Source organism: Ornithorhynchus anatinus, chromosome 5, assembly GCF_004115215.2.
Source record: "Ornithorhynchus anatinus isolate Pmale09 chromosome 5, mOrnAna1.pri.v4, whole genome shotgun sequence".
Lineage (NCBI taxonomy): Eukaryota > Metazoa > Chordata > Mammalia > Monotremata > Ornithorhynchidae > Ornithorhynchus > Ornithorhynchus anatinus.
Window position 1 is genome coordinate 100,326,167 of NC_041732.1, and position 25,610 is coordinate 100,351,776.

The 25,610-nt window shown below is 45.7% G+C and overlaps 1 protein-coding gene across 2 annotated transcripts in view; it reads left to right on the forward strand.

The window, feature by feature from the left end:
- MYOM1 (myomesin 1) overlaps nucleotides 1-25,610 on the forward strand; it is a 201,767-nt gene that overhangs the window by 55,263 nt on the left and 120,894 nt on the right. For both annotated transcript variants that reach the window (XM_029066099.1, XM_029066100.1), the window contains exons 6-9: nucleotides 16,166-16,258; nucleotides 20,126-20,214; nucleotides 20,323-20,385; nucleotides 24,283-24,438. In XM_029066099.1, the coding sequence (XP_028921932.1) occupies nucleotides 16,166-16,258; nucleotides 20,126-20,214; nucleotides 20,323-20,385; nucleotides 24,283-24,438 (401 nt within the window). The remainder of the gene's footprint in view (nucleotides 1-16,165; nucleotides 16,259-20,125; nucleotides 20,215-20,322; nucleotides 20,386-24,282; nucleotides 24,439-25,610) is intronic.

Genomic DNA, 25,610 nt, shown 5'->3' on the forward strand with positions numbered 1-25,610 from the left:
AGAGAGCACTGGCCTCAAAGTCAGAAGGTCAGGGGTTTAAATCTTGGCTCTGCCACCTGTCTGCTGTGTGACCTGGGGCAAGTCACTTCACTTCTCTGGGCCTCAGTTACCTCCTCTGGAAAATGGGGATTAAGAGTGCGCACCCCTTGTGGGACACAGACTGGGTCCAGTCTGAACTACCTTATATCTACCCCAGTGCTTAGAACAGCACTGGGCACATAGTAAGTGCTTTAACAAGTACCAAAATTATTATTTAGAGTTGAGAACCTCCGCTAATGTTACACCTGTATTGGGGAGGCAGCATCGGCTAGTGGATAGAGCACTGGCCTGGGAGTCAGAAGGTCACGGGTTCTAATTCTAATTATTATTTTTATGGTATCTGTTAGGCATTTTCTATGTGTCAAGTGTACTAAATGCCTGGGTAAATAGAACGTGATCAGGTTGGATGCAGTTTCTGTCCCACACTGGGCTCACAGTTTTCACCCCCGTTTTACAGATGTGGTAACCGAGGCACAGGGAAGTGCAGTGACTTGCCCAAGGTCACACAGCCGACGAGTGGCAGAGCCGGGATCAGAGCCCAGGTGTTCTGACTCCCAGGCTCCGGCTGTTTCCACTTGGCTAAGCTGCTTCTCAAATTTCTACCTGAAAAGTTTGACTGAAAAAAACCCACCTCAGTTCTTTTGCCGTTTCTTAAGGTTTCTTAAGTTTCCTGATGGGAAACTGAGAGGCCATTGTCAGAAAGAACACATTGGATTAAGTGAAGTATTAGTGTGCTGAATTATGGCTATTTGAGGTTTATGTATTTATCCCTAAGGCTGCAGTTGCAAAAATTCCAAATGCGTATTTCACAGGGTTTTTTTTAATTAATAGCTATAAACCATAATCACTATCAGGCTTGCACACCACCAAGGTAAAGAATAAATAACACATTTTGGCTCTAGGGAGAATGTTCTGTTCCATTACAGTGTCTGCTTTTCTATCCTGCAGAGCTCAAAAATGTCAATAAATAGGATTCTCAAAGTAGATAAGCCTCAATTATTCCCAGGGGGTCCTTTACTGATTACGAATACAGCACATATATTTGAAAACACTTTGAAATTTTACCTTAGGGAAAATAGATCTACAGAGAAGGGTATGTGTTTACAAAGTTCTTTTTTTTTTTAATGCCTTTGTTTCTTGGAGCTGGTGACGATTTAGCTGTCCAAAGGGATCTTGGGTCTTAGCTAATTATCTACTCGGACGGTTATTCCTCAAGTAGGATATTCTTCTTTCTGCAACGTTATCATTCCATGTGAAGTAGATGGGGTCAGTGAGATGTCAAAATTGGAGGATGATTCCTCAGAAGAGCAGAAGTAGCATGGCATAGTGGATAGAGCATGGGTCTGAGAGTCAGAAGGTCATGGGTTCTAATCCTGTCTCCACCACTTGACTGCTGTGTGGCCTTGGGCAAGTCACTTCACTTCTCTGTGCCTCAGTTCCCTCAACTGTAAAATGAGGATTGAGAGAATGAGCCCCATGGGGAACTGGGACTCTGCCTAACCCTATTTCCTTGTATACATTCATTCATTCATTCATTTAATCGTATTAATTGAGTGCTTACTGTGTGCAGAGCACTGTACTAAGCGCTACAGCTCGTCAACAGGTAGAGACAATCCCTATCCAACAATGGGCTCACAGTCTAGAGCCACCCCAGTGCTCAGCACATAGTAAGCGCTTAACAAATGCCGAAATTATTATTATTAGTTCTCTTATCTGAGAAATGGGGATTCACAACCTGTGCTCCGTCCGACGTGCACCTGATTAATCCATCAGTCGGATTTATTCAGTGCTTGCTAGGTGCAGAATACTGTACAAGGCACTTGGAAGAGTACGCGATACTCAGAAGTAGCAAACATTCCCTGCCCATATCGAGATCACAATCTAGAGGGGGAGACAGACATCTAACCCATCACTTGGTACAGTGCTGGGCACATAGTAAGGAGAAGCAGCGTGGCCTAATAATAATAATAATAATGATGTTGGTATTTAAGTGCTTACTATGTGCCGAGCACTGTTCTAAGCACTGGGGGAGTTACAGGGTAATCAGTTTGTCCCACATGAGGCTCACAGTCTTAATCCCCATTTTACAGATGAGGTAACTGAGGCACAGAAAAGTGAAGTGACTCGTCCACCGTCACAGAGTTGACAAGTGGCAGAGCCGGGCTTCGAACCCATGACCTCAGACTCCCAAGCCCAGGCTCCTCCTGGGGAGTCAGAAGGACCTGGGTTCCAATCCCAATTCTGCCCCTTGTTTGCTGTGTGACTTTGGGCGAATCACTTCTTTCCTCTAGGCCTCAGTTATCTCATCTGTAAAATGGGGATTGAGACTGTGAGCCCCATGTGGGACACAGACTGTGTCCTACTCAATTTACTTGTATCCACCCCAGCGCTTAGTACAGTGCCTGGCACATAGTAAGTGCTTAACAAATACCACAGTTATTATTATCATCATTATTATTATTTGGGCCTCAGTTATCTCCTATAAAATGGGGATTAAATTTTTGAACCCTATGTGGGACAGGGACTGTGACCAATCTGATTAGCTTTTATCTACCCCAGCACTTAGTACAGTGCCTGGCACATAGTAAGCGTTTAACAAATGTCATAAAGAAAAGTAAGCACGTAAAAAACACCACAATTATTATTATTATTATGCTGTGTAAGGATGGAGAGGATAAATCCTATGATGCCTCAGACCCACTCCATCAGCAGCGTGGCTCTGTGGAACGAGCATTGGCTTGGGAGTCAGAGGTCACAGGTTTGAATCTCAGCTCTGCCACTTGTCAGCCGTGTGACTGTGGGCAAGTCATTTAACTTCTCTGTGCCTCAGTTCCCTCATCTGTAAAATGGGGATTAAGACTGTGAGCCTCACGTGGGACAACCTGATTACCCTGTATTTCCCCCAGTGCTTGGAACAGTGCTCTGCACATAGTAAGTGCTTAACAAATACCAAGATTATTATTACCTCAAGTTTTATTTATCTATTTTTTTATTTACTTATTTATATTAATGTCTGTTTCCCCCTCTAGACTGTGAGCTCGTTTTGGGCAGGAATGTGTCTGTTCGATTGTACTCTCCCAAGAGCTTAGTACAGTGTTTTGCACACAGTGAGGGCTCAATAAATACGATTGAATGAATAAGAGTGGGCATTTTCTCCTTCGGCTCCCTCCAACAGAAGCAGGGAAGGTTGACCCCTTTTTCACCTATCTACACCATAATTCATTTTGGTTAAATCCCTTAAGTAACACAAATTTAAGTTGTCTGCAGACCCCTGTTGGTGGAAATTGAAGAGAAAACAAGAAATCCAAGGAGCTTTTGTTTGCCAGGCCTTCCCCCTGAGAAAAATGTGAACCTCGTTAGCAAATTAAAACGTGATTCAGTGCAACTCTATGTGGAGTTAATTGATTTTCCCTGGCGCATGAAGCAAGGCATTTACAAAGCAAACAAACTTTAAATAATGCTCTAACCCCTTTGGAAAAAAAAGTGCTCTCCTTTGCCGCTTGAAAATCCCAGCACAGAGGCCTAAAACCCAGAAGGCCTCATTAGCGCACGTTAACAAGAAGGATTTTTGTCCTTTCTACACTCCTAGTCCCAAACCCAAGGCTGCCGGGGCTGTTTGTGCTTTGACACCAGGTCAGTATCAGGTTCTGCCTCTCTCCCACCCTCCCGGATTGGTCGGGGTGGCTCATTCAATCGTATTTATTGAGCTCTTACTGTGTGCAGAGCACTGTACTAAGCGCTTGGGAGAGTACAATACAACAATCAACAGTCACATTCCCTGCCCACAACGCAAGGGAGGGAGACAGACATCAATACAAAGAAATAAAATGGCAGATATGGACAAAAGTAGTGTGGGGCTGGGAGGGGGGAAGAGCAATGGGAGCGAGTCAGGGCGATGCAGAAGGGAGTGGGAGATGAGGAAAAGCGGGGCTTAATTTGGGAAGGCCTCTTGGAGGAGATGGGCCTTCAGCAAGGCTTTGAAGCCGGGGAGAGTCGCTTTCTGACCGATTTGAGGAGGGAGGACGTGGGCCAGAGGTCAGCGGTGAGACAGGTGAGATGGAGACCCAGTGAGGAGGTTAGCGGCAGCAGAGGAGCGGAGTGTGCGGTCTGGGTTGGAGAAGGCGGGAAGGGAGGTGAGGTAGGAGGGGGCGAGGGGATGGACAGCTTTCAAGTCTATGGTGGTGGCAATAATGGCACATAAGGAACCAGGACTCTCCCCACCTCCATGGGTTCACCCCCTGTCCCATACTGGATGGGGTGATGGCAGCAATTTTTCTTTTATTGCTATTTCTTAAGCACTTACTATATGTCAGGCATTTTGTAAGCACCTCCGTAGACACAAGATAGGTTGGATGCAGTCCCTGTCCCGCGTGGGGCTCACAGTCTTAATCCCCATTTTACAGATGAGGGAATTGAGGCATAGAGAAGTGAAGTGGCTTGCCCAAAGTCACGCAGCAGACAAGCGTGTGCATGCAAGAGCCTGGGCCTGGGAGTCAGGGGTTCTAGTCCCAGCTCTGCCACTTAATAATAATGTTGGTATTTGTTAAGCGCTTACTATGTGTAGAGCACTGTTCTAAGCACTGGGGGAGATACAGGGTAATCAGGTTGTCCCACGTGAGGCTCACAGTCTTACAGATGAGGTAACTGAGGCAAAGAGAAGTGAAGGGACTTGCCCAGTCACACAGCTGGCAGAGCTGGGAGTTGAACCCATGACCTCTGACTCCCAAGCCCGGGCTCTTTCCACTGAGCCATGCTGCTTCCCCACTTGTCTGCTGGGTGACCTTGAGCAGGTCACTTCACTTCACTGAGCCTCAGTTCCCTCATCTGGAAAATGGGGATTGAGACTGTGAGCCCCACGTGGGACTGAGCTCAACGTGCATCTATTATCCCATCCCCAGCATTTAGTACAGTGCCCGGCACATAGTCAGGGCTTAACAAATACTATTAATATTATTATTTCCCCTGACTCGCAAGCCTGTACTCTTTCCACTAGACCACACTGCTTCTCGGCTGTTTTGTCCCTATATCCCTGTATTTATGTCCATATCTGTAATTTATTTATTGATATTAACGTCTGTCTCCCCTGTAAGCTCAATGTGGGCAGGGAATGTGCCTGTTTATCATTCTATTGTACTTTCCCAAGCCCTTTGCACACAGTAAGTACTCAATAAATACGAATGACTAACTCACCAACTCCACCCGGTCTTACCTTCTTTCCGGAACCTAATAGCACAGGTCTCCCTACTGCTGTTTTTCCCAGATAGAATATGACTCCAAGTTTCTCCCTGAAATCAGCAGGCTTTCAAAGAGCCTAAAAAATGTTATGGGTAGGAAGCAGCTGTTTTTCTGTCAATAACCTGGGGCTGGATTATCTTACTGAAACAAAGTCCAGAGGTTTGAAAGCTATGAAAAAGCAATTTGCAACTTTCTTCCTGGCCAGATGGTATTTGAGAGGCATAAATGTAGCCACAGAGTTGTTTGGGGTGGGGCATAGGAAGTTTATGGCCAGTCAAATAATATTTATTAAGTGTTCTACGTGCATCGCAATTGTGCCAGGCACACTATAAAGGTTGATACAAAATGGCACAAGTCTCCACAAATTTATAATCAAGGCAAAAATAACAGAGTTTCTGACACATCCGGGAGGTGTTGGAGCCAAAGCAAGTGGGAAGGAGAAAGGAAGAAAAGAAAGGAAGGAAGGGTGGAAGGAAGGGAGGAAGAAAGGGAGGAAGAGAGGAAGGAAGGGAGGGAAAGAAAGAGAAAGAATGAGAAAAGAAAGAAAAATAGGAAAGGAAGAAGGAAAGATTTGTTACTTGTACTATTTTTAAATTCCAAGACTTAATTGGGTTCCCTGGGCTTGTAGCCTAGAAAAGGCTTTTGAGGAAACTGAAAATCTTGGCACCTCTGTGGATGTTGAATTGTGAAATCCTAGGGGGATCCCTCAGGCATCTCTGAGGCCATTTCAGTAGGGATATGGGTCTCTTCAATTCATTCATTCATTCACTCGTATTTATTGAGCATTTACTATGTGCAGAGCACTGTACTAAGCTCTTGGAATGTACAATTCGGCAACAGATAGAGACAATCCCTGCCTAACAACGGGTTCACAGTCTCAATTCAGAGAAGCAGTGTGGCTTAGAGGAAAGAGCATGGGCTTGGGAGTCAGAGGACATGGCTTCTAATCCCAGCTCTGCCACTTGTCTGCTGTGCGACTTTGGGTAAGTCACTAAACTTCTCTGGGCCTCAGTTTCCTCATCTGTAAATTGGGGATTAAAAGTGTGAGCCCCATATGGGACTACCTGATTACTCTGTGTCCAACCCAGTGCTTAGAACAGTGCTTGGCACATAGTATTTGCTTAACAAATGCCACACATTATTATTATTATTATTATTAGACACTGAAATTGAAGCTGGGGATTCTTCAGTCTTTGAAGTGAACACTTCCCTTTAGTGGTGCAAAGTTTTGAAAATAAAAGCTCAGAGGAAGCACCCAAATTTGGGACACAGAAGTTTATTGGAATGATCTTATGCTCACCATTAATCATTATTCATTCATTCATTCATTCAATAGTATTTATTGAGTGCTTACTATGTGCAGAGCACTGTATTAAGCACTTGGAATGTACAAACCGGCAACAGATAGAGACAGTCCCTGCCCTTTGACGGGCTTACAGTCTAATCGGGGGAGACAGACAGACGAGAACAATGGCAATAAATAGAGTTGAGGGGAAGAACATCTCATGAAAACAATGGCAAATAAATAGAATCGGGGTGATATACATCTCATTAAACAAAATAAATAGGGTGATGAAGATATGTACAGTTGAGCGGACAAGTACGGTGCTGAGGGGGAGGAGGGGAGGGAAAGGGGGGAGAAGAGGGTTTAGCTGTGGAGAGGTGAAGTGGGGAGGTAGAGGGAGCAGAGGGAAAAAAAGGGGGGAGCTCAGTGCGGGAAGGTCTCTTGGAGGAGGTGAGCTTTAAGTAGGGATTTGAAGAGGGGAAAAGAATTAGATTGTCGGAGGTGAGGAGGGAGGGCGTTCCGGGACCGCGGGAGGACGTGGCCCGGGGGTCGACGGCGGGATAGGCGAGACCGAGGGACGGTGAGGAGGTGGGTGGCAGAGGAGCGGAGCGTGCGGGGTGGCCATTGGAAAGAGAGAAGGGAGGAGAGGTAGGAAGGGGCAAGGTGATGTAGAGCCTCGAAGCCTAGAGGGAGGAGTTTTTGTTTGGAGCGGAGGTCGATAGGCAACCACTGGAGGTTTTTAAGAAGGGGAGTGACAGGCCCAGAGCATTTCTGCAGGAAGATGAGCCAGGCAGCGGAGTGAAGAATAGACCGGAGCGGGACGAGAGAGGAGGAAGGGAGATCAGAGAGAAGGCTGACACGGTAGTCTAGCCGGGATATAACAAGAGCCCGTAGCAGTAAGGTAGCCGCTTGGGTGGAGAGGAAAGGGCGGATCTTGGCGATATTATACAGGTGAGACTGGCAAGTCTCGGTGAGGGATAGGATGTGTGGGGTGAACGAGAGAGCCGAGTCAAAGATGACACTGGGGTCGCGGGCCCGAGAGACGGGAAGGACAGTCGTGCCGTCCACGGTGATAGGGAAGTCTGGGAGAGGACCGGGCTTGGGAGGGAAGATGAGGAGCTCAGTCTCGCTCATGTTGAGTTTTAGGTGGCGGGCAGACGTCCAGGTGGAGACGTCCCGGAGGCAGGAGGAGATGCGAGCCTGAAGGGAGGCGGAGAGGACGGGGCAGAGATGTAGATCTGCCTGTCATCTGCGTAGAGATGGTAGTAGACTGGTATTATGATAATACCAGACTGTCTTGTCATTTCAGAAAATAGATCTTTGGATGAGACTTTGGAATTTGAAAATCTGTGCATTTTTAAAGCATCACGCATGTTTTACTGCCTTGCATTCAATGTAATGGATTGTGTGTTTGCCTTTTGCATTTACTATCTTGTCTCTTTGGAGAAATAATTTTCAATCAATCAATCAAATTTATTGAGCGGTTACTGAGTGCAAAATGCTGTACTGAGCACTTGGGTGAGTATAATAATACAGAGTTGGTAGGTTGGACAATTGTTTAATTGCAGTATTTGTTAAGTGCTTACTACGTGCCAGGCACCCCAGTGGATACAAACAGATCGGATTGGACACAATCCTTGTCCACTGTGGGGCTCACAGTCTCAGTCCTCATTTTCCAGATGAGGTAAACGAGGACCAGAGACGTGAAGTGACTTGCCCAAGGTCACACAGCCGATGAGTGGCAGAGCAGGGATTAGAAGCCATGACCTTCTGTCTCACAGGCCAGTGCTTGATCCACTATGCCGGCTATCACTTTTTTGATGGTGATCGCTGGGCATCAATAAACACCCAAAAGTCAAGTCTGAGTGGTGCAAGTCATTCATTTATTCATTCAATCGTATTTATTAAGCACTTGCTGTGTGCAGAGCACTGTAATAGTAATAATAATGTTGGTATTTGTTAAGTGTGGAGCACTGTACTAAGCGCTGAGGGAGATACAGGGTAATCAGATTGTCCCACGTGAGGCTCACAGTTTTAATTCCCATTTTACAGATGAGGTACCTGAGGCACAAAGAAGTCAAGTGACTTGCCCACAGTCACACAGCTGACAAGTGGCAGGGCCGGGCTTCGAACCCATGACCTCCGACTCCCAAGCCCGGACTCTTTCCACTGAGCCACTCTGCTTCACACTGTACTAAACGCTTGGGAAAGAACAATACAACAATAAGCAGTGACATTCCCTGCCCATAGGGAGCTCACAGTCACCATCATCATAGTAGCCAGTAGCCAGTAGCATTTATATTTAATAACCAAGAACAGTGCTTGGCACATAATAAGAGCTTAACAAATACCATCATTATTATTATTATTTATTAAGCCCTTCTTATGTGCAAATGATAATTCCTAATAATGGTGGTATTTGTTAAGTACATACTCTGTGCTAAGTACTGTACTAAGTACTGAGATATTTACAAGTTAATCAGGTTCCGTCACAGTCCCTGTCCTACATGGGGTTTCAAGTCTAAGAGGAAGGGAGAGCAGGTATTGAATCCCCATTTTAGAGATGAGGAAAACGAGTCAGAAGGAAATTATGTGACTTACCCAAGGTCACACGCTAGGCAAGGGGCCGATCTGGGTTTAGAACTCAGGTCTTCTGACTCCCAGGACCGGGATCTTTCCAGTAGGTCACTCTCTCTGCCCCAACCTAAAAGGAATGATGACAGTAATAATAATAATCCTCTAGATTGTAAAGTCAAGGTGGGCAGGAAACATGTCATCAACTCCATTATAGTGTACTCTCCCAAGCACTTAGCACAGTGCTCTGCAGGCAGTAAACTCTCATTAAATATCATCGACTGATGGATTGATTGAACTGTGGCTTGTGTTAAGCCTTTAGTATGTACTAAACCCTGGGGTAGATACAAAATAGGTTGGACACAGCCCCCGTCCCACATAAGGCTCACGATCTTAATCCCCATTTTCCAGATGAGGTAACTGAGACACAGAGAAGTAAAGTGACTTGCCCACGGTCATGGAACAGACAAGTGGCAGGGTCAGGATTAGAAGATAGGTCCCCCTGATTCCCAAACCCGGGCTCTACCCACTAAACCACACTGCTTCTCGGTTTTACTGCGGATGTGATTTCAGTTCTTTTCGCTTCTCTCGCTGACAGAATTTTTTCCATGCCATTCCTTTCCTATACACAAGAAGCCCCAACTTCAGTGAGCAGAATGGCTTAGCAGAAAGAACACGGGCCTGGGAGTTACAGGACGTGTTCTAATCTGGGAAGCAGTGTGGCTCAGTGGAAAGAGTGTGGGCTTTGGAGTCAGAGGTCATGAGTTTGACTCCCAGCTCTGCCACTTGTCAGCTGTGTGACTGTGGGCAAGTCACTTTACTTCTCTGGGCCTCAATTCCCTCATCTGTAAAATGGGGATTAACTGTGAGCCTCACATGGGATGACCTGATTACCGTGTATCTCCCCCAGCGCTTAGAACAGTGCTCTGCACATAGTAAGCATTTAACAAATACCAACATTATTATTATTATTAATCCAAGCTCCACTCTTACCTACTGTGTGACCTTGGACAAGTCAGTTAACTTCTTTGTGCCACAGTACCCTCATCTTCCAAATGGGGATTCAGTACCTGTGCTCTCTCCTTCTTAGAATGTAAAAAAATCCAGTGGCTTAGTGGAAGGAGCATGGGCTTGGGAGTCAGAGGTTGTGGGTTCTAATCCCAGCTCCACCACTGAGTGACCTTGGGCAATTCACTTAACTTCTCTGTGCCTCAGTGACCTCATCTCTAATGCGGGGATTAAGACTGCGAGCCCCATGTGGGACAACCTGACTACCATGTATCTACTGCAGCGCTTAGAACAGCACTTAGAACATAGTAAGCGCTTAAGAAATACCATCATCATCATTATTATTACCCCACTGCTTAGTACAGCCATTAAGCACCAAATTCTACCTTTCTACCAGACGTCTCCCTCCCCCGATAATTAGCTGTAAAATTCAATTACAGTCATTTGCTGGAACATGAAAGCAGACATTGTCCCTGCCTTAATTAGAAAGGCAATCAATTTGGGTGATGGAATTGAACATCAGGATTAATTTAACTCAGGATTAGAGGTGGCCTTGTTCGGCTTTTCTTGCCGTTGGACAAAATGAAGACAGAACGTCTTTGACAAGGCATTTTGCTTAATGGAGCTCCTCAGCATCTGAGCGTTTCCGGTTAGTTGTTATCAGAGGCAGCCACACATCCAGGCAGCCGCGTTTCAAACGTGTTTCTCGGTGCTGAGGAAAACAGAGCCCTCGGGAGTTCTCGCCATGGGAATTCCCATTTGGTCGATTACTGGCTCATTAATAGACACAGTCCCACACGTCCTGGTTGGAATGGGTTTGGAAAATATAAGACATCCGAGACTTTAAGGGAGGGCTTAAGAAAAGATCCTTTGCTGGTGTGAGGCTCACACTCATAGCCCATGACTCAGCTGGCCTGGAATTTCATTTTCCAGAAGTTCCACCGGGAGAGCCTCCCTCGTTCTACTAGTGGCTGCTACCGATGATGAACAATTTCCTTCTGTTTTTTACTGGCCTCTTTTTTACGGGGAAGCAGCATGGCTTAGTGGAAAGAGCCCGGGCTTCAGAGTCAGGGTTCATGGGTTCGACTCCCGGCTCTGTCACTTGTCAGCTGTGTGACTGTGGGAAAGTCACTTCACTTCTCTGGGCTTCAGTTACCTCATCTGGAAAATGGGGATGAAGACTGTGAGCCTCACATGGGACAACCTGATTACCCTGTATCTACCCCAGCGCATAGAACAGTGCTCTGCACATAGTAAGCGCTTAACAAATACCAACATTACTTGGTCTGACCCTAAAGAGAAGGACCCAGTCCCAGAAAAAAATTCATATCCCATTTAGTAGAAGAGAAAAACTCCCCTGATGTCTTGTACACAAATCACGGAGCTATCGTTGATTTAATAAAAATAATAATGTTGGTATTTGTTAAGCGCTTACTATGTGCAGAGCACCGTTCTAAGCGCTGGGGTAGATACAGGGTAATCAGGTTGTCCCACGGGAGGCTCACAGTTAATCCCCATTTTACAGATGAGGTAACTGAGGCACAGAGAAGTGAAGTGACTCACCCACAGTCACACAGCTGACAAGTGGCAGAGCTGGGATTCAAACCCATGACCTCCGACTCCCAAGCCCGGGCTCTTTCCACTGAGCCACGCTGCTTCTCTATTTGAATGTCCCACAGCCCAGTTATGGGTCAGAAGGATTCTTCAACTTCATCCCAGATCGTTCTTTTAAAATATAAAACCTCCTTTCTTGCTAGCTGAAGTTCCCAAAGGAAATGACAAGGATAATATCCATGATAGCTTTTACCCACCTTATAACTAACGTGTTGAACGTTTGGCCTAGTGGATAGAGCCCAGGCCTGGGAGTCAGAGGACCTGGGTTCTAATTCCAGCTCTGCCGCTTGTCTGCTGTGTGAGCTTGGGCAAGTTGCTCAACTTCTCTGTGCCTCCGTTACCTCATCCGGAAAATGGGGATTAAGACTGTGAGCCCCATGGGGGACAGGGACTGTCCCCAACACAATTTGCTTATATCCACCCCAGCGCTTAGTACAGTGCCTGGCACATAGTAAGCACTTAACAAATACTACGTTTATTAATTATGAAGAAGCAGCATGGCCTAGTAGATAGTGTATGACCCGGGGAGTCATAATAATGATAATAATTATTATGGCATTTATTAAGCACTTACTATGTGCCAAGCACTGCTCTGGAACAACCTGATTACCCTGTATCTATCCCAGCGCTTAGAACAGTGCTCCGCACAGAGTAAGCACTTAACAAATACCAACATTATTATTATTAAGGGCTGGGATACATACAAAGTAAGCAGATTGTCCCACAAGGGGCTCACAGTCTTAATCCCCATTTTACAGATGTGGTCACTGAGGAACGGAGAGATGAAGTGCTTAACCAAAGTCACATAGCTGATAAGTGGCAGAGCTGGGATTAGAACCCACGACCTTCTGACTCCCAGGCCCCTGCTCTATCCACTATGCCACGTTGAGGGCAACCTTCAGTGGATACAACTGAATCGAGTTGGATGCAGTCCCTGCCCCCCCTTGGGGCTTCCAGTCTCAATTCCCATTTTACAGATGAGGTAACTGAGGCACAGAGAAATGAAGTGACTTGCCCTAGGTCGCATACCAGACAAGTGGCAGAGCAGAATTAGAACCCATGGCTTTCTGACTCCCAGGCCCGTGCTCTATCCACTGCACCCTGCTGCTTCCCAAAAATCCTTTCTTGTAATGGGAAAGTCCCCAAAATCAGTAAAGTAGAAAACAGGGCATTCTCTTGCTATTTGGGACAGAGGCTGTGTTGCTATCCAGTCGATGGACTCCAGCATATACCAGTGCTTAATAAGATGCTTGGTAAATAGTAAGGGCTTAAATACAACAGAAAAAATATCTAGTTTGGACACAGTCCTTACTGTAATTGGGGTTCACAGTGTAAAGGGGAAGGAGAGCAGTATATTTTTCCATTTCGATAAAGGAAGAAACAGAGGCCCGGAGAAGTAACTTTTTCAACGTCACAAGCGGCCGCGCCGGAATTAGAACTCAGGACTCCTGATTCCCCAAGCCCGTGCTCTTTCCCCTAGGTGGTGCTGCTTCCCAACCCATCCCATCACAGAGCGTCAGCACAAACTCAGGTGTCATCCTGAGTCGGGGTTTGTAGGCTTCCTTTCTCAGGGCCCAGGAAATCTCAGCCCCTTCGACTAATAATAATCACTAGGGTATTTGTTTAGCACTTACTCTGTGCCAAGCACTGTCCAAAGCACTGGGTAGATGCAAGCTAATCAGGGTAGGAACCAGTCCCTGTCCCAAATGGCGTCTTAATCCCCATTTTACATATGAGGGAACTGAGGCCCGGGGAAGTGAAGTGACTGGCTCAAGGTCACACAGCAGACAAGTGGAGGAGTCAGGATTGGAACCCACAACCTTCTGAATCCCAGGCCTGGGCTCTATCCACTACTCGGATCTACCCCAGAGCAGTGCTAGACACATAGTAATAATGTTGGTCTTTGTTAAGCGCTTACTATGTGCAGACCACTGTTCTAAGCGCTGGGGTAGATACAAGGTAATCAACGTGAGGCTCACGGTCTTAATCCCCATTTTACAGATGAGGTAACTGAGGCCCAGAGAAGCGAAGTGACTTGCCCACAGTCACACAGCTGACAAGTGACAGAGCCGGGAGTCGAACTCATGACCTCTGACTCCGAAGCCCAGGCTCTTTTCCACTGAGCCACGCTGCTTCCCCAGCGTGGGATTTGTATATAAATGTATAGACTATTTGCCAAGCACTGTTCTAAGCGCTGACAGCCAACCCACTTCCACTTCCTCTTATTCCTGCTAGTCAACGCACCACTTATCAGTCAGTCAAATGTATTCATTCATTCATTCATTCATTCATTCATTCATTCAGTGGTATTTATTCACACTTACTGTGTGCAGAGCACTGTACTAAGCACTTGGGAGAGTACAACATAACAGTAAACAGACACAATCACAGCCCACTTGAATTGCCTATTTTGCTTTATGAAATACACAGCAACGCTGTATTCACTCACTCTAAAATCATCAGGGTATCATAATTATAGGAGATATATTGAATCGCTCAGTCATTCATATTTATTGAGCAGCTCACTGTGAGGAGGGCCCTGTACTAAGACCTTGGAAAAGTATAACAGAGAAGCAGCATCCTTAATTGGAAAGAGCGTGGGTCTGGAAGTCAGAGGACAAGGGTTCCAATCCCGGTTCCACCACTCGTCTGTTGTGTGAATTTGGGCAAGTCACTTAAATTCTCTGTGCCTCAGTTATCTCATCTATAAAATGGGGATTAAGACCGTGAACCTCACGTGGGACATAATAATAATAATAATGTTGGTGTTTGTTAAGTGCTTACTGAACTGTGTCTGACCTGATTACCTTGTTTCTATCCCAGCGCTTAGGAGAGTGTCTGACACACAGTAAGGACTTAACAAATACTATTAAAAAAAAGGATTTGGGAGAAAGAAGAAAGAAGGTAGAAAGAAGGAGCTTACTGTTTAGAGGAGGAGGCAGACATTAAAATACATTATGGATAGATACATAATTGCTGTGGGGCTTAGCATGGAGTGAATATCAGTCAATCATATATATTGAGAGTTCACTATGTGCAGAGCACTGAACTAAGCATTTGGAAGAGTATAATACAACAGAATTAGCAGATGTGTTCCCTGCCCATAACAAGCTTATAGTCTCAAGGGCTTAAGCGTAGGTATTATAATAATGATAATAAAATATTGTAATAATAATAATAAGGTTGGTATTTGTTAAGTGCTTACTATGTGCAGAGCACTGTTCTAAGCGCTGGGTTAAATACAGGGAAACCAGATTGTCCCATATGAGGCTCACAGTCCTCATCCCCATTTTGCAGATGAAGTAACTGAAGCATAGAGAAGTGAAGTGACTTGCCCACAGTCACACAGCTGACAAATGGCAGATCCAGGATTCGAACCCATGATCTCTGACTCCCAAGCCCAGGCTCTTTCCACTGAGCATTGTGGTATTTGTTAAACATTTACTAAGTGCCCAGCACTGTACTAATCTGTCAATCTATCAATCGTACGTAATAATAATGTTGGTATTTGTTAAGCGCTTACTATGTGCAGAGAAGCAGCGTGGCTCAGTGGAAAGAGCATGGGCTTTGGAGTCAGGGCTCATGAGTTCGAATCCCAGCTCTGCCACTTGTCGGCTGTGTGACTGTGGGCAAGTCACTTCTCTGTGCCTCAGTTCCCTCATCTGTAAAATGGGGATTAAGACTGTGAGCCCCACGTGGGACAACCTGATTCCCCTATGTCTACCCCAGCGCTTAGAACAGTGCTCGGCACATAGTAAGCATTTAACAAATACCAACATTATTATTATTATTATTAGAGCACTGTTCTAAGCGCTGGGGTAGATACAGGGTCATCAGGTTGTCCCACGTGAGGCTCACAGTTAATCCCCATTTGACAGATGAGGTAACTGAGGCACAGAGAAGTTAAGTGACTTGCCCACAGTCACACAGCTGACATGTGGCAGAGTTGGGATGCACTGACTGCGTGCAAAGCACGTACTAAATGCTTGGGAGAATTCAATAGACCCAATATAACAGGCACATTTCCTGCCTACAACGAGCTTACAGTCTAGAGGGTGGGGAGACAGACATTAATAAAAATAAATAAATGACAGATATGGATGTAAGTGGTGTGGGGCTTGGAGGGGGGGATGAATAAAGGGAGAGAGACAAGGGGATGCAGAAGGGAGTGGGAGAAGAAGAAAGGGGGGCTTAGGGAAGGCCTCTTGGAGGAGACGGGCCTTCAAATAAGGCTTTGAAGTGGTGGGGGACGGAGGGAGTGGGGAGAGTCACTGTCTAAGCACTGAGGTAGACACAAGATAATCACTTCCCAAATGGGGCTCACGGTCTAAGTAGGAAGAACTGTGTGACAGTTGTGACCGTTTTAATTTCCCCTTGGGTTTACCGTGTTCTGTTTCCCTTGTCTCATAGGTACAAAAACCACGTGCCCATCAATGTTCACACTCACCCCGGAAAGTATGTCATCCAAAGTCGATATGGAATGCACACCCTGGAGATTAACGCGTAAGATCCCATCGACTTCGCTATTAGTCGATTACCAGCTTCCTGAGAAGGTTACTGTTGTTTCAGGGCTGTAAAATGAGTCCAGAAAGAAGAGTCTCACTCGAAGACCGAGTCGGGAGGGGCTGCTAATGTCTGTCTTTGGGGGTGGGTCTCAGAGTTTAACTTTCTTGCGTTGGAATCGTTCAATCGATCGATCAGTCGGATATATTGAGCGCTTACTGTGTGCAGAACACTGTATTAAATGCTTGGGAGAAAATAATAGATCTGTAATTTTAATTATTTAATAATAATAATGATAATGATAATGGTATTTGCAAAGCACTTATATGTTCTAGGCACTGTACTAAGCGCTGGGGTGGATACAAACAAATCAAGTTGGACACCATCCCTGTCCCACGTAGGGGGTCACAGTTTCAATCCCCATTTTAGAGATAAGGTACCTGAGGCCCAGAGAAGTGAAGTGACTTGCCCAGGGTCACACAGCAGACAAGTGGCAGAGCTGGGATTAAAACCCATGACTTTGGATTGCCAGGCCCGTGCTCTATCCATTATGCCATACAGCCCATTCACTTCTATTGACTTCCGTCTCCCCGCCCCAAGACTGGAAGCTCATTATAGTCAGGGATTGTTTCTCTTTATTATTTTATTGTACTTTCCCAAGCACTTAGTACAGTGCTCTGCACACAGTATGCGCTCAGTAAATACAAGTGAATGAATATAATACAACAGTATGTGTAGACACATTCCCTGCCCACTGGAAGCTTAATTAAACTAATTTTGAGTCTCCTTTTTGTTCTTCCTCTTACTACAGAAGCATAATGAAAATCATTCAGAAATTCATATTCCCCATATATCAGCTTCTGATCCTTGATGACCTGCGTCAGTGGTATTTATTGAGCACTTACTAAAATTATGGTACTTGTTAAGTGCTTACTATGTGCCATGCACTGTTCTAAGTGCTGGACTAAATACGAGTTAATCAGGTTGGACAGAGTCCCTGTTCCCACATGGGGCTCACACTCTTAATCTCCATTTTAAAGATGAGGTAACTGAGGCCCAGAGAAGGGAAGTGAGTTGCCCACGGTCATAGAGTAGAAAAGCGGCGGAGCCAGGATTAGAACTCAGGTCCTTCTGACTCCCAGGTCCGTGCTCTATCCACTAGACCACACTCTTAATCCCCATTTTAAAGATGAGGTAAGTGAGGCCCAAAGAAGGGAAGTGAGTTGCCCACGGTCATACAGTAGAAAAGTGGCGGAGCCAGGATTAGAATCCAGGTCCTTCTGACTCCCAGGTCCATGCTCTATCCATCAGACCACCCTGCTTCTCAACCCATTTCTGAAAGGGATAGACTAAGGAACGGTCTGTGGGCCCCAGGAATTTGTGATCTGCTTAATGTCAACACAGTTGCCCGTGTGCTCAAACCAGAAAAGGCCACCTTTTTAATAATAATAATAATAGTAATAATATTAACTGTGAAGGACGGCTCAGTGGAAAGAGCCTGGGCTTTGGCGTCAGAGGTCATGGGTTTGAATCCCAGCTCTTCCACCTGTCAGCTCTGTGACTGTGGGCAAGTCACTTCACTTCTCTGTTCCTCAGTTACCTCACCTGTAAAATGGGGATTAAGACTGTGAGCCTCAGGTGGGACAACCCGATTATCCTGTATCTACCCCAGCGCTTAGAACAGTGCTCTGCACATAGTAAGTGCTTAAGAAATACCAACATTATTATCATTATTATAATGAACGATGTGCCAAGCACTGTTCTAAGCGCTAGTGTGGATACAAGCTAATTAGGTCGGACACAGTCCCTGTCCTACATGGGGCTCACATTCTTTATCCCCATTTTACATATGAGATAACTGAGGCACAGGGAAGTGAAGTGACCCAAGGTCACCTAGCAGACAAGCGGTGGAGCCGGAATTAGATCCTAGGTCCTTCTGACTCCCAGACCGGTGCTCTCATCCGCTAGCTTCTGTTGTGTTAATTAATAATGATGGTATTTGTTAAGCGCTTACTAGAACAGTGTGAAGCACTGTTCTAAACCTAAGCACTGTTCTAAACCCTGGGCGTGGGGCTCACAGTCTTGACCCCCATTTTACAGATGAGGTAACTGAGGCCCAGAGAAGTGAAGCGACTTGCCCAAAGTCACACAGCTGACAAGTGGCGGAGGCGACATTAGAACCCATGACCTCTGATTCCCAAGCCCGCGCTCTTTCCACTGAGGCACGCTGTGATATTACTGAAAACATTTCCTTGGTAAAGGAACTTGTACATCAAGCGCTTAGTACACTGCTCTGCAGAAAAAAGTGCTCAATACATAGCATAGATAGATTTATTTTCCTAGGTTATTATAAGTCCCTGTAGGCTCTGCTGACAGTCACACAGCAATGTAGTACACAATCAAGAGTTTTTACTGAGCACTCCTGTGTGGAGAGCACTGGACTAATCTTTTGGGAGCGTACGTCTTCTCTGTGACCTTGGGCAAGTCACTTGGCTTCTCCGTTCCTCATTTATCTCATCCGTAAAATGGGGATTGAGACTCTGAGCCTCAGTTTTGCTTGTACCCACCCTAGAGCTTAGTACGGTGCTTGGCATAGTGAGCGCTTAACAAATACCACAGTTATGGCAACAGTTAGAAGAGAAGACCTTTGCCTTCGAGAAGCTGAAAATGTAGCAAAACACTTACAATCTAGGGAAGTAGCCAATTTCCTCAGTTCGCAGCTTGTTGCTCAGCCCGGTTTTCCACTTTGTGTGTAGTATCGGCACAGGAATTGGGCCATTTATCTAAGAATATAAAAAATAGAGAAGCAGCACGGCCTAGTGGATAGAGCACAGGCCCAGGAGGCAGATGGACCTGGGTTAATAATAATAATAATAATGTTGGTATTTGTTAAGCGCTTACTATGTGCCAAGCACTGTTCTAAGCGCTGGGGTAGACACAGGGGAATCAGGTTGTCCCACGTGGGGCTCACAGTCTTAATCCCCATTTTACAGATGAGGTAACTGAGGCACCGAGAAGTTAAGTGACTTGCCCAAAGTCACACAGCTGACAAGTGGTAGAGCCGGGGTTCGAACCCATGACCTCTGACTCCAAAGCCCGTGCTCTTTCCAGTGAGCCACGCTGCTTCCCTAATGTTGGTATTTGTTAAGCGCTTACTAAGTGCCGAGCACTGTTCTAAGCGCTGGGTTCCAATCCCAGCTCTGCCACCTGTTTGCAATGCGGCCTTGGGCAAGTTAATTCCCTTCTCCATGCCTCGGTTACCTCATCTGTAAAATGGAGATCAAGATTGTGAGCCCCATGTGGAACGGGGACTGTATCCAACTCACTTAGCTGGTATCTACCCCAGAACTTAGTACAGTGTCTTGTGCATATTAAGCTCTTAACAAATACTATTATTATTATTATTATTATTATAAGGGAAGCAACAAGACGCAGCGGATAGAGCACGGGCCTGGGAGTCAGGTCATAGTTCTAATCCCGGCTCTGCCACTTGTCTGCTTTGTGACCTTAGGCAAGTCATTTCACTTCTCTTGTGTCAGTTATCTCATCTGTAAAATGGGGAATAAGACTGTAAACCTACATGGGACAGGGACCGTGTCCAACCCGATTTGCTTGTATCCACACCAGCGCTTAGTAGTGTGTCTGGTACATAGTAAGTGCTTAACAAATACCATTATTATTATTATTATTATTATTATTATTAATTCATATGGTAATGAATCAGAGAAAATATTCTGAAAAGCAGCCCCAAAGTAGTGAATGATAGACACACTGCTTTCCTGTGTTCCAAAGAGTTCTTTGATCATTGAGCTACTAATTAAAAGATGATGTTGATCATAGCTATTGATTTCCAAAACATTCTTTCAGATGCGATTTTGACGACACGGCTCAATACCGCGCTTCGGCCATGAATGTTAAAGGAGAGCTTTCCGCTTACGCTTCAGTTGTGGTAAAGAGTAGGTTTGCAAAATTCATTTTCTTGGAGGTGTGGATTAGCATTCTGTTCATGCGGCGAGGCGAATCCCAGTGGTTCTCATTGGTACTTTTCCTCTTTTCTTGTCCAGGATATAAGGGAGAGTTTGATGAAACTCGTTTCCATGCTGGATACTCCACTAGACCCCTCAGCTGTAAGTTCATCAATAATAACGCCAATAGTAATGATATTTGCTACGTGCAGTCATACATTCATTTATTCAGTCATATTTACTGAGCATTTACTGTATCATATTTATTATTTAGCACTTGGGAGAGTACAGTATGACAATACACAGGCGCATTCCCTGCCCACAACGAGCTCACAGTCTAGAGTAGGAGAGATAGATTTCAATAGAAATAAAATAAAATGACAGGTAGGTACATAAATACTGTGAGGCAGGGAGGGGGGAAGAGCAAAGAGAGCAAGTCAGGGTGAGGTAGAAGGGAGTGGGAGATGAGGAAAAGTGGGGCCTAGTCAGGGAAGGCCTCTTGGAGGAGATGGGTCTTCAATAAATCTTTGAAGGAGGGGAACGTAATTGTCTGTGGGATTTGAGGAGGGAGGGCATTCCAGACCAGAGGCAGATCAAGGGCCGGGTCAGGGGGCGAGATAAGCGACAGAGTCTTCACACAGATAGAGCTCAATAATAATAATCATGATATTGTTGGTATTTGTTAAGCACTAACTATGTGCAGAGCACTGTTCTAAGCACTAGGGTAGATCCAGGGTAATCAGGTTGTCCCAAGTGAGGCTCACAGTTAATCCCCATTTGACAGATGAGGTAACTGAGGCACAGAGAAGTGACTTGCCCACAGTCACAGAGCTGACAAGTGGCAGAGCAGGGATTCGAACTCATGGCCTCTGACTCCCAAGCCCATGCTCTTTCCACTGAGCCACGCTGCTTCTCAATAAGTACCACTGAATAACTGATTAAAGTATTTTGACTATAAGCTCTTGTGGGCAGGGAATGTGTCTGATTATTGTTCTACTGTACTTTCCCAAGCACTTAGTACAGTGCTCTGCACACAGTAAGCTCTCAATAAATACAATTGAATGAGTGAATAACGTGGGGAGAACTTTTTTCAGAGAACAAAGGAGAGAGAAAGGAATAATCCCTCACTTGATCGCTTTCCTGTCTCTTGGCAATTCTCTGTGTCCTCCTCTTTCCCCTAGTCTTTTGCTATTTAACAACACGGAAAGCCCACATAATCACTGATAATAGAATAATAATAATTGTGCTACTTGCATAGCACTTGCTATGTGCCAAGAACTGTACTAAGTGCTGGGGTAGGTGCAAGTTTCTCTGGCCACACACAGTCCCTGCTCCTCTTCCTGCTAGAAAAGCAGCGTGAGCTAGTGGAAAGGGCATGGGCCTGGGAGACAGAAGTCCTGGGTTCTAATCCTGACTCTGCCCCTTGCCTGCTGTGTGACCTTGGGCAAGTCATTTCACTTCCTCTGTGCTTCAGTTCCCTCATTTGTAAAAATGGAGATTAAATCCTTCCTACCTAGACCGTGAGCCCCATGTGGGACAGGGACTATGTCCAAACTGATAGCCTTGTAGGTACCCCAGCACTTAGAATAGTGCTTGGCAAAAGGTAAGCACTTAACAAAAACTATAATCAGTATTATGTCGCTCAATCATTCATTCATTCATTCAATAGTATTTATTAAGCTCTTACTGTGTCCAGAGCACTGTACTAAGCGCTTGGAATGTACAATTCGGCAACAGATAGAGACAGTCCCTGCCCACTGACAGGCTTACAGTCTAATCAATAATAATGTTGGTATTTGTTAAGCGCTTACTATGTGGAGAGCACTGTTCTAAGCGCTGGGGTAGGCACAGGGTAATCAGGTTGTCCCACGTGAGGCTCACAGTCTTCATCCCCATTTTACCAATGAGGTAACTGAGGCAGAGAGAAGTTAAGTGACTTGTTCACAGTCACACAGCTGACTGGTGGCAGAGCCGGATTCGAACCCATGACCTCTGACACCCAAGCCCGGGCTCTTTCCACTGAGTCTAAGAGTCTAAGGTGAAGGCAGAACGGGACTATAATCTCCATTTTATAGATGAAGAAACCAAGACACAAAGAAGTGAAGTGACTTGTCTAAGAACAGAAGCAGGGGTTCCGGTTTGGGTGAAAACGGAAGGGGTGTGGTAAAGCTCAACTGCCTACTTACCCTCTAGCTTGTAAGCTCATTGTGGGTGGGGAATGTGCCTCGTTATTGTTATATTGTATTCTCTCAAGCAGTTAGTACAGTGCTCTGCGAACAGCAGTGCTCAGTAAATACGAATGATGCAGCATGGCCTAGTGTCAAGAGGCCAGGCTTGGGAGTCAGAGGTCATGGTTTCTAATCCCACCTCCTCCACTCGTCAGCTGTGTGACTTTGGGCAAGTCGCTGAACTTCTCTGGGTCTCAGTCACCTCATCTGGAAAATAGGGATTGAGACTGTGAGCCCCTTGGGGGACAGGGACTGTGTCCAACCTGATCAGCTCCCAGCTACCCCAGTGCCTAGAACAGTGCTTGGTACAATAGTAAGCTCTTAACAAATACCATAATTACCCTCTCAGCCCATCAGGCCTTCCTCTACTCACTCTGATAAAGAGTCACCTGTTCCCTCTCGTCTGTAATAATAATAATAATGATGATGTTAGTATTTGTTAAGCGATTACTATGTGCCGAGCACTGTTCTAAGCGCTGGGGTAGATACAAGGTAATCAGGTTGTCCCACGTGGGGCTCACGGTCTTCATCCCCATTTTACAGATGAGGTAACTGAGGCACCAAGTAGTTAAGTGACTTGCCCAAAGCCACACAGCTGACCGGTGACAGAGCCGGGATTAGAACCCATGACCTCTGACTCCTAAACCCGTGCTCTTTCCACTGAGCCACGTTGTAGTTTACTTGTGGATAGGGATCATGTCTACCTAAAAATTAAGCTCAGAATAAAGCCCATTGATTAATCGACTGAATGAAAGATAAAATCATAAATAGGAGATAAAAGTAACTTCTGCTCCACTGGGAGGTTGGGAGTCAGGTCAGTCGGCCAGTTATATTTATTGGGTGCTTACTGTATGCAGAGCACTGTCCTTGGAGCTTGGGAGAGGACAATTCAACAATAAGCAGGCTCATTCCCTGCCCACAAAGAGCTTACAGTCTGGAGGGGGAGACAGACATGAATATAAATAAATGAATGACAGCTACAGACTTAGGTGCTGTGGAGTTGGGATGGGGCGGGGGAGTGGGGATGAGCAAGTCAGGCTGATGCAGAAGGGAGTGGGAGAAGAGGAAAGGAGGGCTCAGCCAGGGAAGGCCTCTTGGAAGAGGTGTGCCTTCAATAAGGATTTGAAGGGCGGGAGAGTCATCGTCCGTCTGTCTCATATGAGGAGCGAGGGCGTTCCACGAGAGAGGCAGGAAGTGGGAGAGGGGTCAGAGGCGAGATAGATGAGATCGAGGTACCGTGAAAAGGTTAGCATTAGCAAAATGTGTGGGCTGGGTTATAGTATGAGAATAGCAAGGTGAGGTAGGAGGGGGCAAAGTAGAAGGGAGATCTTCCTTAACCGTCCATATTGAAGCCTCTTTCCAGTTCTGCCGATCATAATGTATTTTCCACAACTTCCATCACCATCACTGCATGTATGGGTGGTGTTTGTTAATAATTATATTTGTTAAGCACTGTACTAAGCTCTGAAGTACTCAGGACAGACATATTAGCCTCTCCCAAATGGGTCTTCCAGCCTAAGAAAGAGGAAGAACGGGTATTGAATCCCCATTTTACAGATGAGGAACCTGAGGGACAGAGAAGTGAAGTGACCGGCTCAGCATCACACAGCAGAGCAGGATTAGATCCCAGGTCCTCTGACTCCCGGGCCAGTGTTCCCTTCACTAGGACCAGGCTATTTGGAGAGAGTAGTGAGGTTGGGAATTAGAGTCCCTATTTGTTGATTTCCATCCTTAGGTTTGAGTCACACTTTTCTATATTATTATACATTTCTCTGTCTCTCTAAAGCAATACAATCAAGTTTCCCCCGCTTTTCTCTTTCTTTTTTTCCAGTTGGGATGAGTATATCTGGCAAGTTTGAGATCCACTTTGACGACAAGTTTGAGGTATCTTTTGGTAGAGAAGGAGAGACGATCAGTCTTGGGTGCCAAGTCGTGGTCACCCCAGAAGTTAAGGATTTTCAACCAGAGATCCAGTGGTACAGAAACGGTAGGTGCTTGGCCAGTCAATCAATGGATCATATTTATTGAACACTTACGCTATGCAGAACTTTGTATTCGATCGTATTTATTGAGCGCTTATTGTGTGCAGAGCACTGTAGTAACTGCTTGGGAGAGTACAATATAATAATAGTAATAATGGTATTTATAAAGCGCTTACAATATGCCAGCCACTGATCTAAACAGTGGGGTAGATATAATTTAATTGGATTGGTCATGGGGATCACACTCTTAATCCCCATTTTACAGATGAGGTAACTGAGGCCCAGAGAAGTGAAGTGGCTTGCCCAAGGTCACACCGTGGGGCATGGAGGGGAGGGAAGAACGATCAATCAATCAGTGTTATTTATTGAGCACTGATTGCATGCAAGTATTTGGGAGAGTGCACTATAAAAGAGTTGGTAGACATGTTCCCTGCCCACAATGAGCTGCTAAAAATAGATGCTGCTGGGCCAGGGAAGGAAGGGTAAATGTGGTTCTTGGAATTGCATCACTAAGATCCGCCCTTTCCTCTCCATCCAAACTGCTACCTTGTTAGTACAATCACTCATCATAACTCAACTGGCTTACTGCATCAGCATCCTTTCTGACCTCCCAAATTCCTGTCTCTCCCATTTCACTCTATACTTCACTCCGCTGTCCGGATTATCTTTCTACAGAAACGCTCAGGGCGTCACCCACCTCCTCAAAAATCTCCAGTGGTTGCTTATCAACCTTCATATGAAGCAAAAACTCCTCATTCTTGGCTTCAAAGCCGCCCATCCCCTGGCCCCCTCTTATCTCACCTCCCTTCTCTCCTTCTCCAGCCCAGTCCGCACGCTCCTCTCCTCTGCCGCTAACTTGCTCACTGGGCCTCGTTCTCGCCTGTCCCGCCGTCGACCCCTGGCCCACGTCCTACATCTGGCCTGAAATGCCCTCCCTCCTCACGTCCGCCAAACTAGCTCACTTCCCTCCTTCAAAGCCCTATTGAAAGCTCACTTCCTCCAGGAGGTCTTCCCAGACTGGACCCCCCCTTTTCCTCTGCTCTTCCTCCCCTCCCCATTGGCCCGACTCCCTCCCTCTGCTCTACTCCCCTCTCCACCCCACTGCACTTGCGTATATATATACACATTTATTATTCTATTTATTTTATTAATGCTGTCTATATATCTATAATTCTAT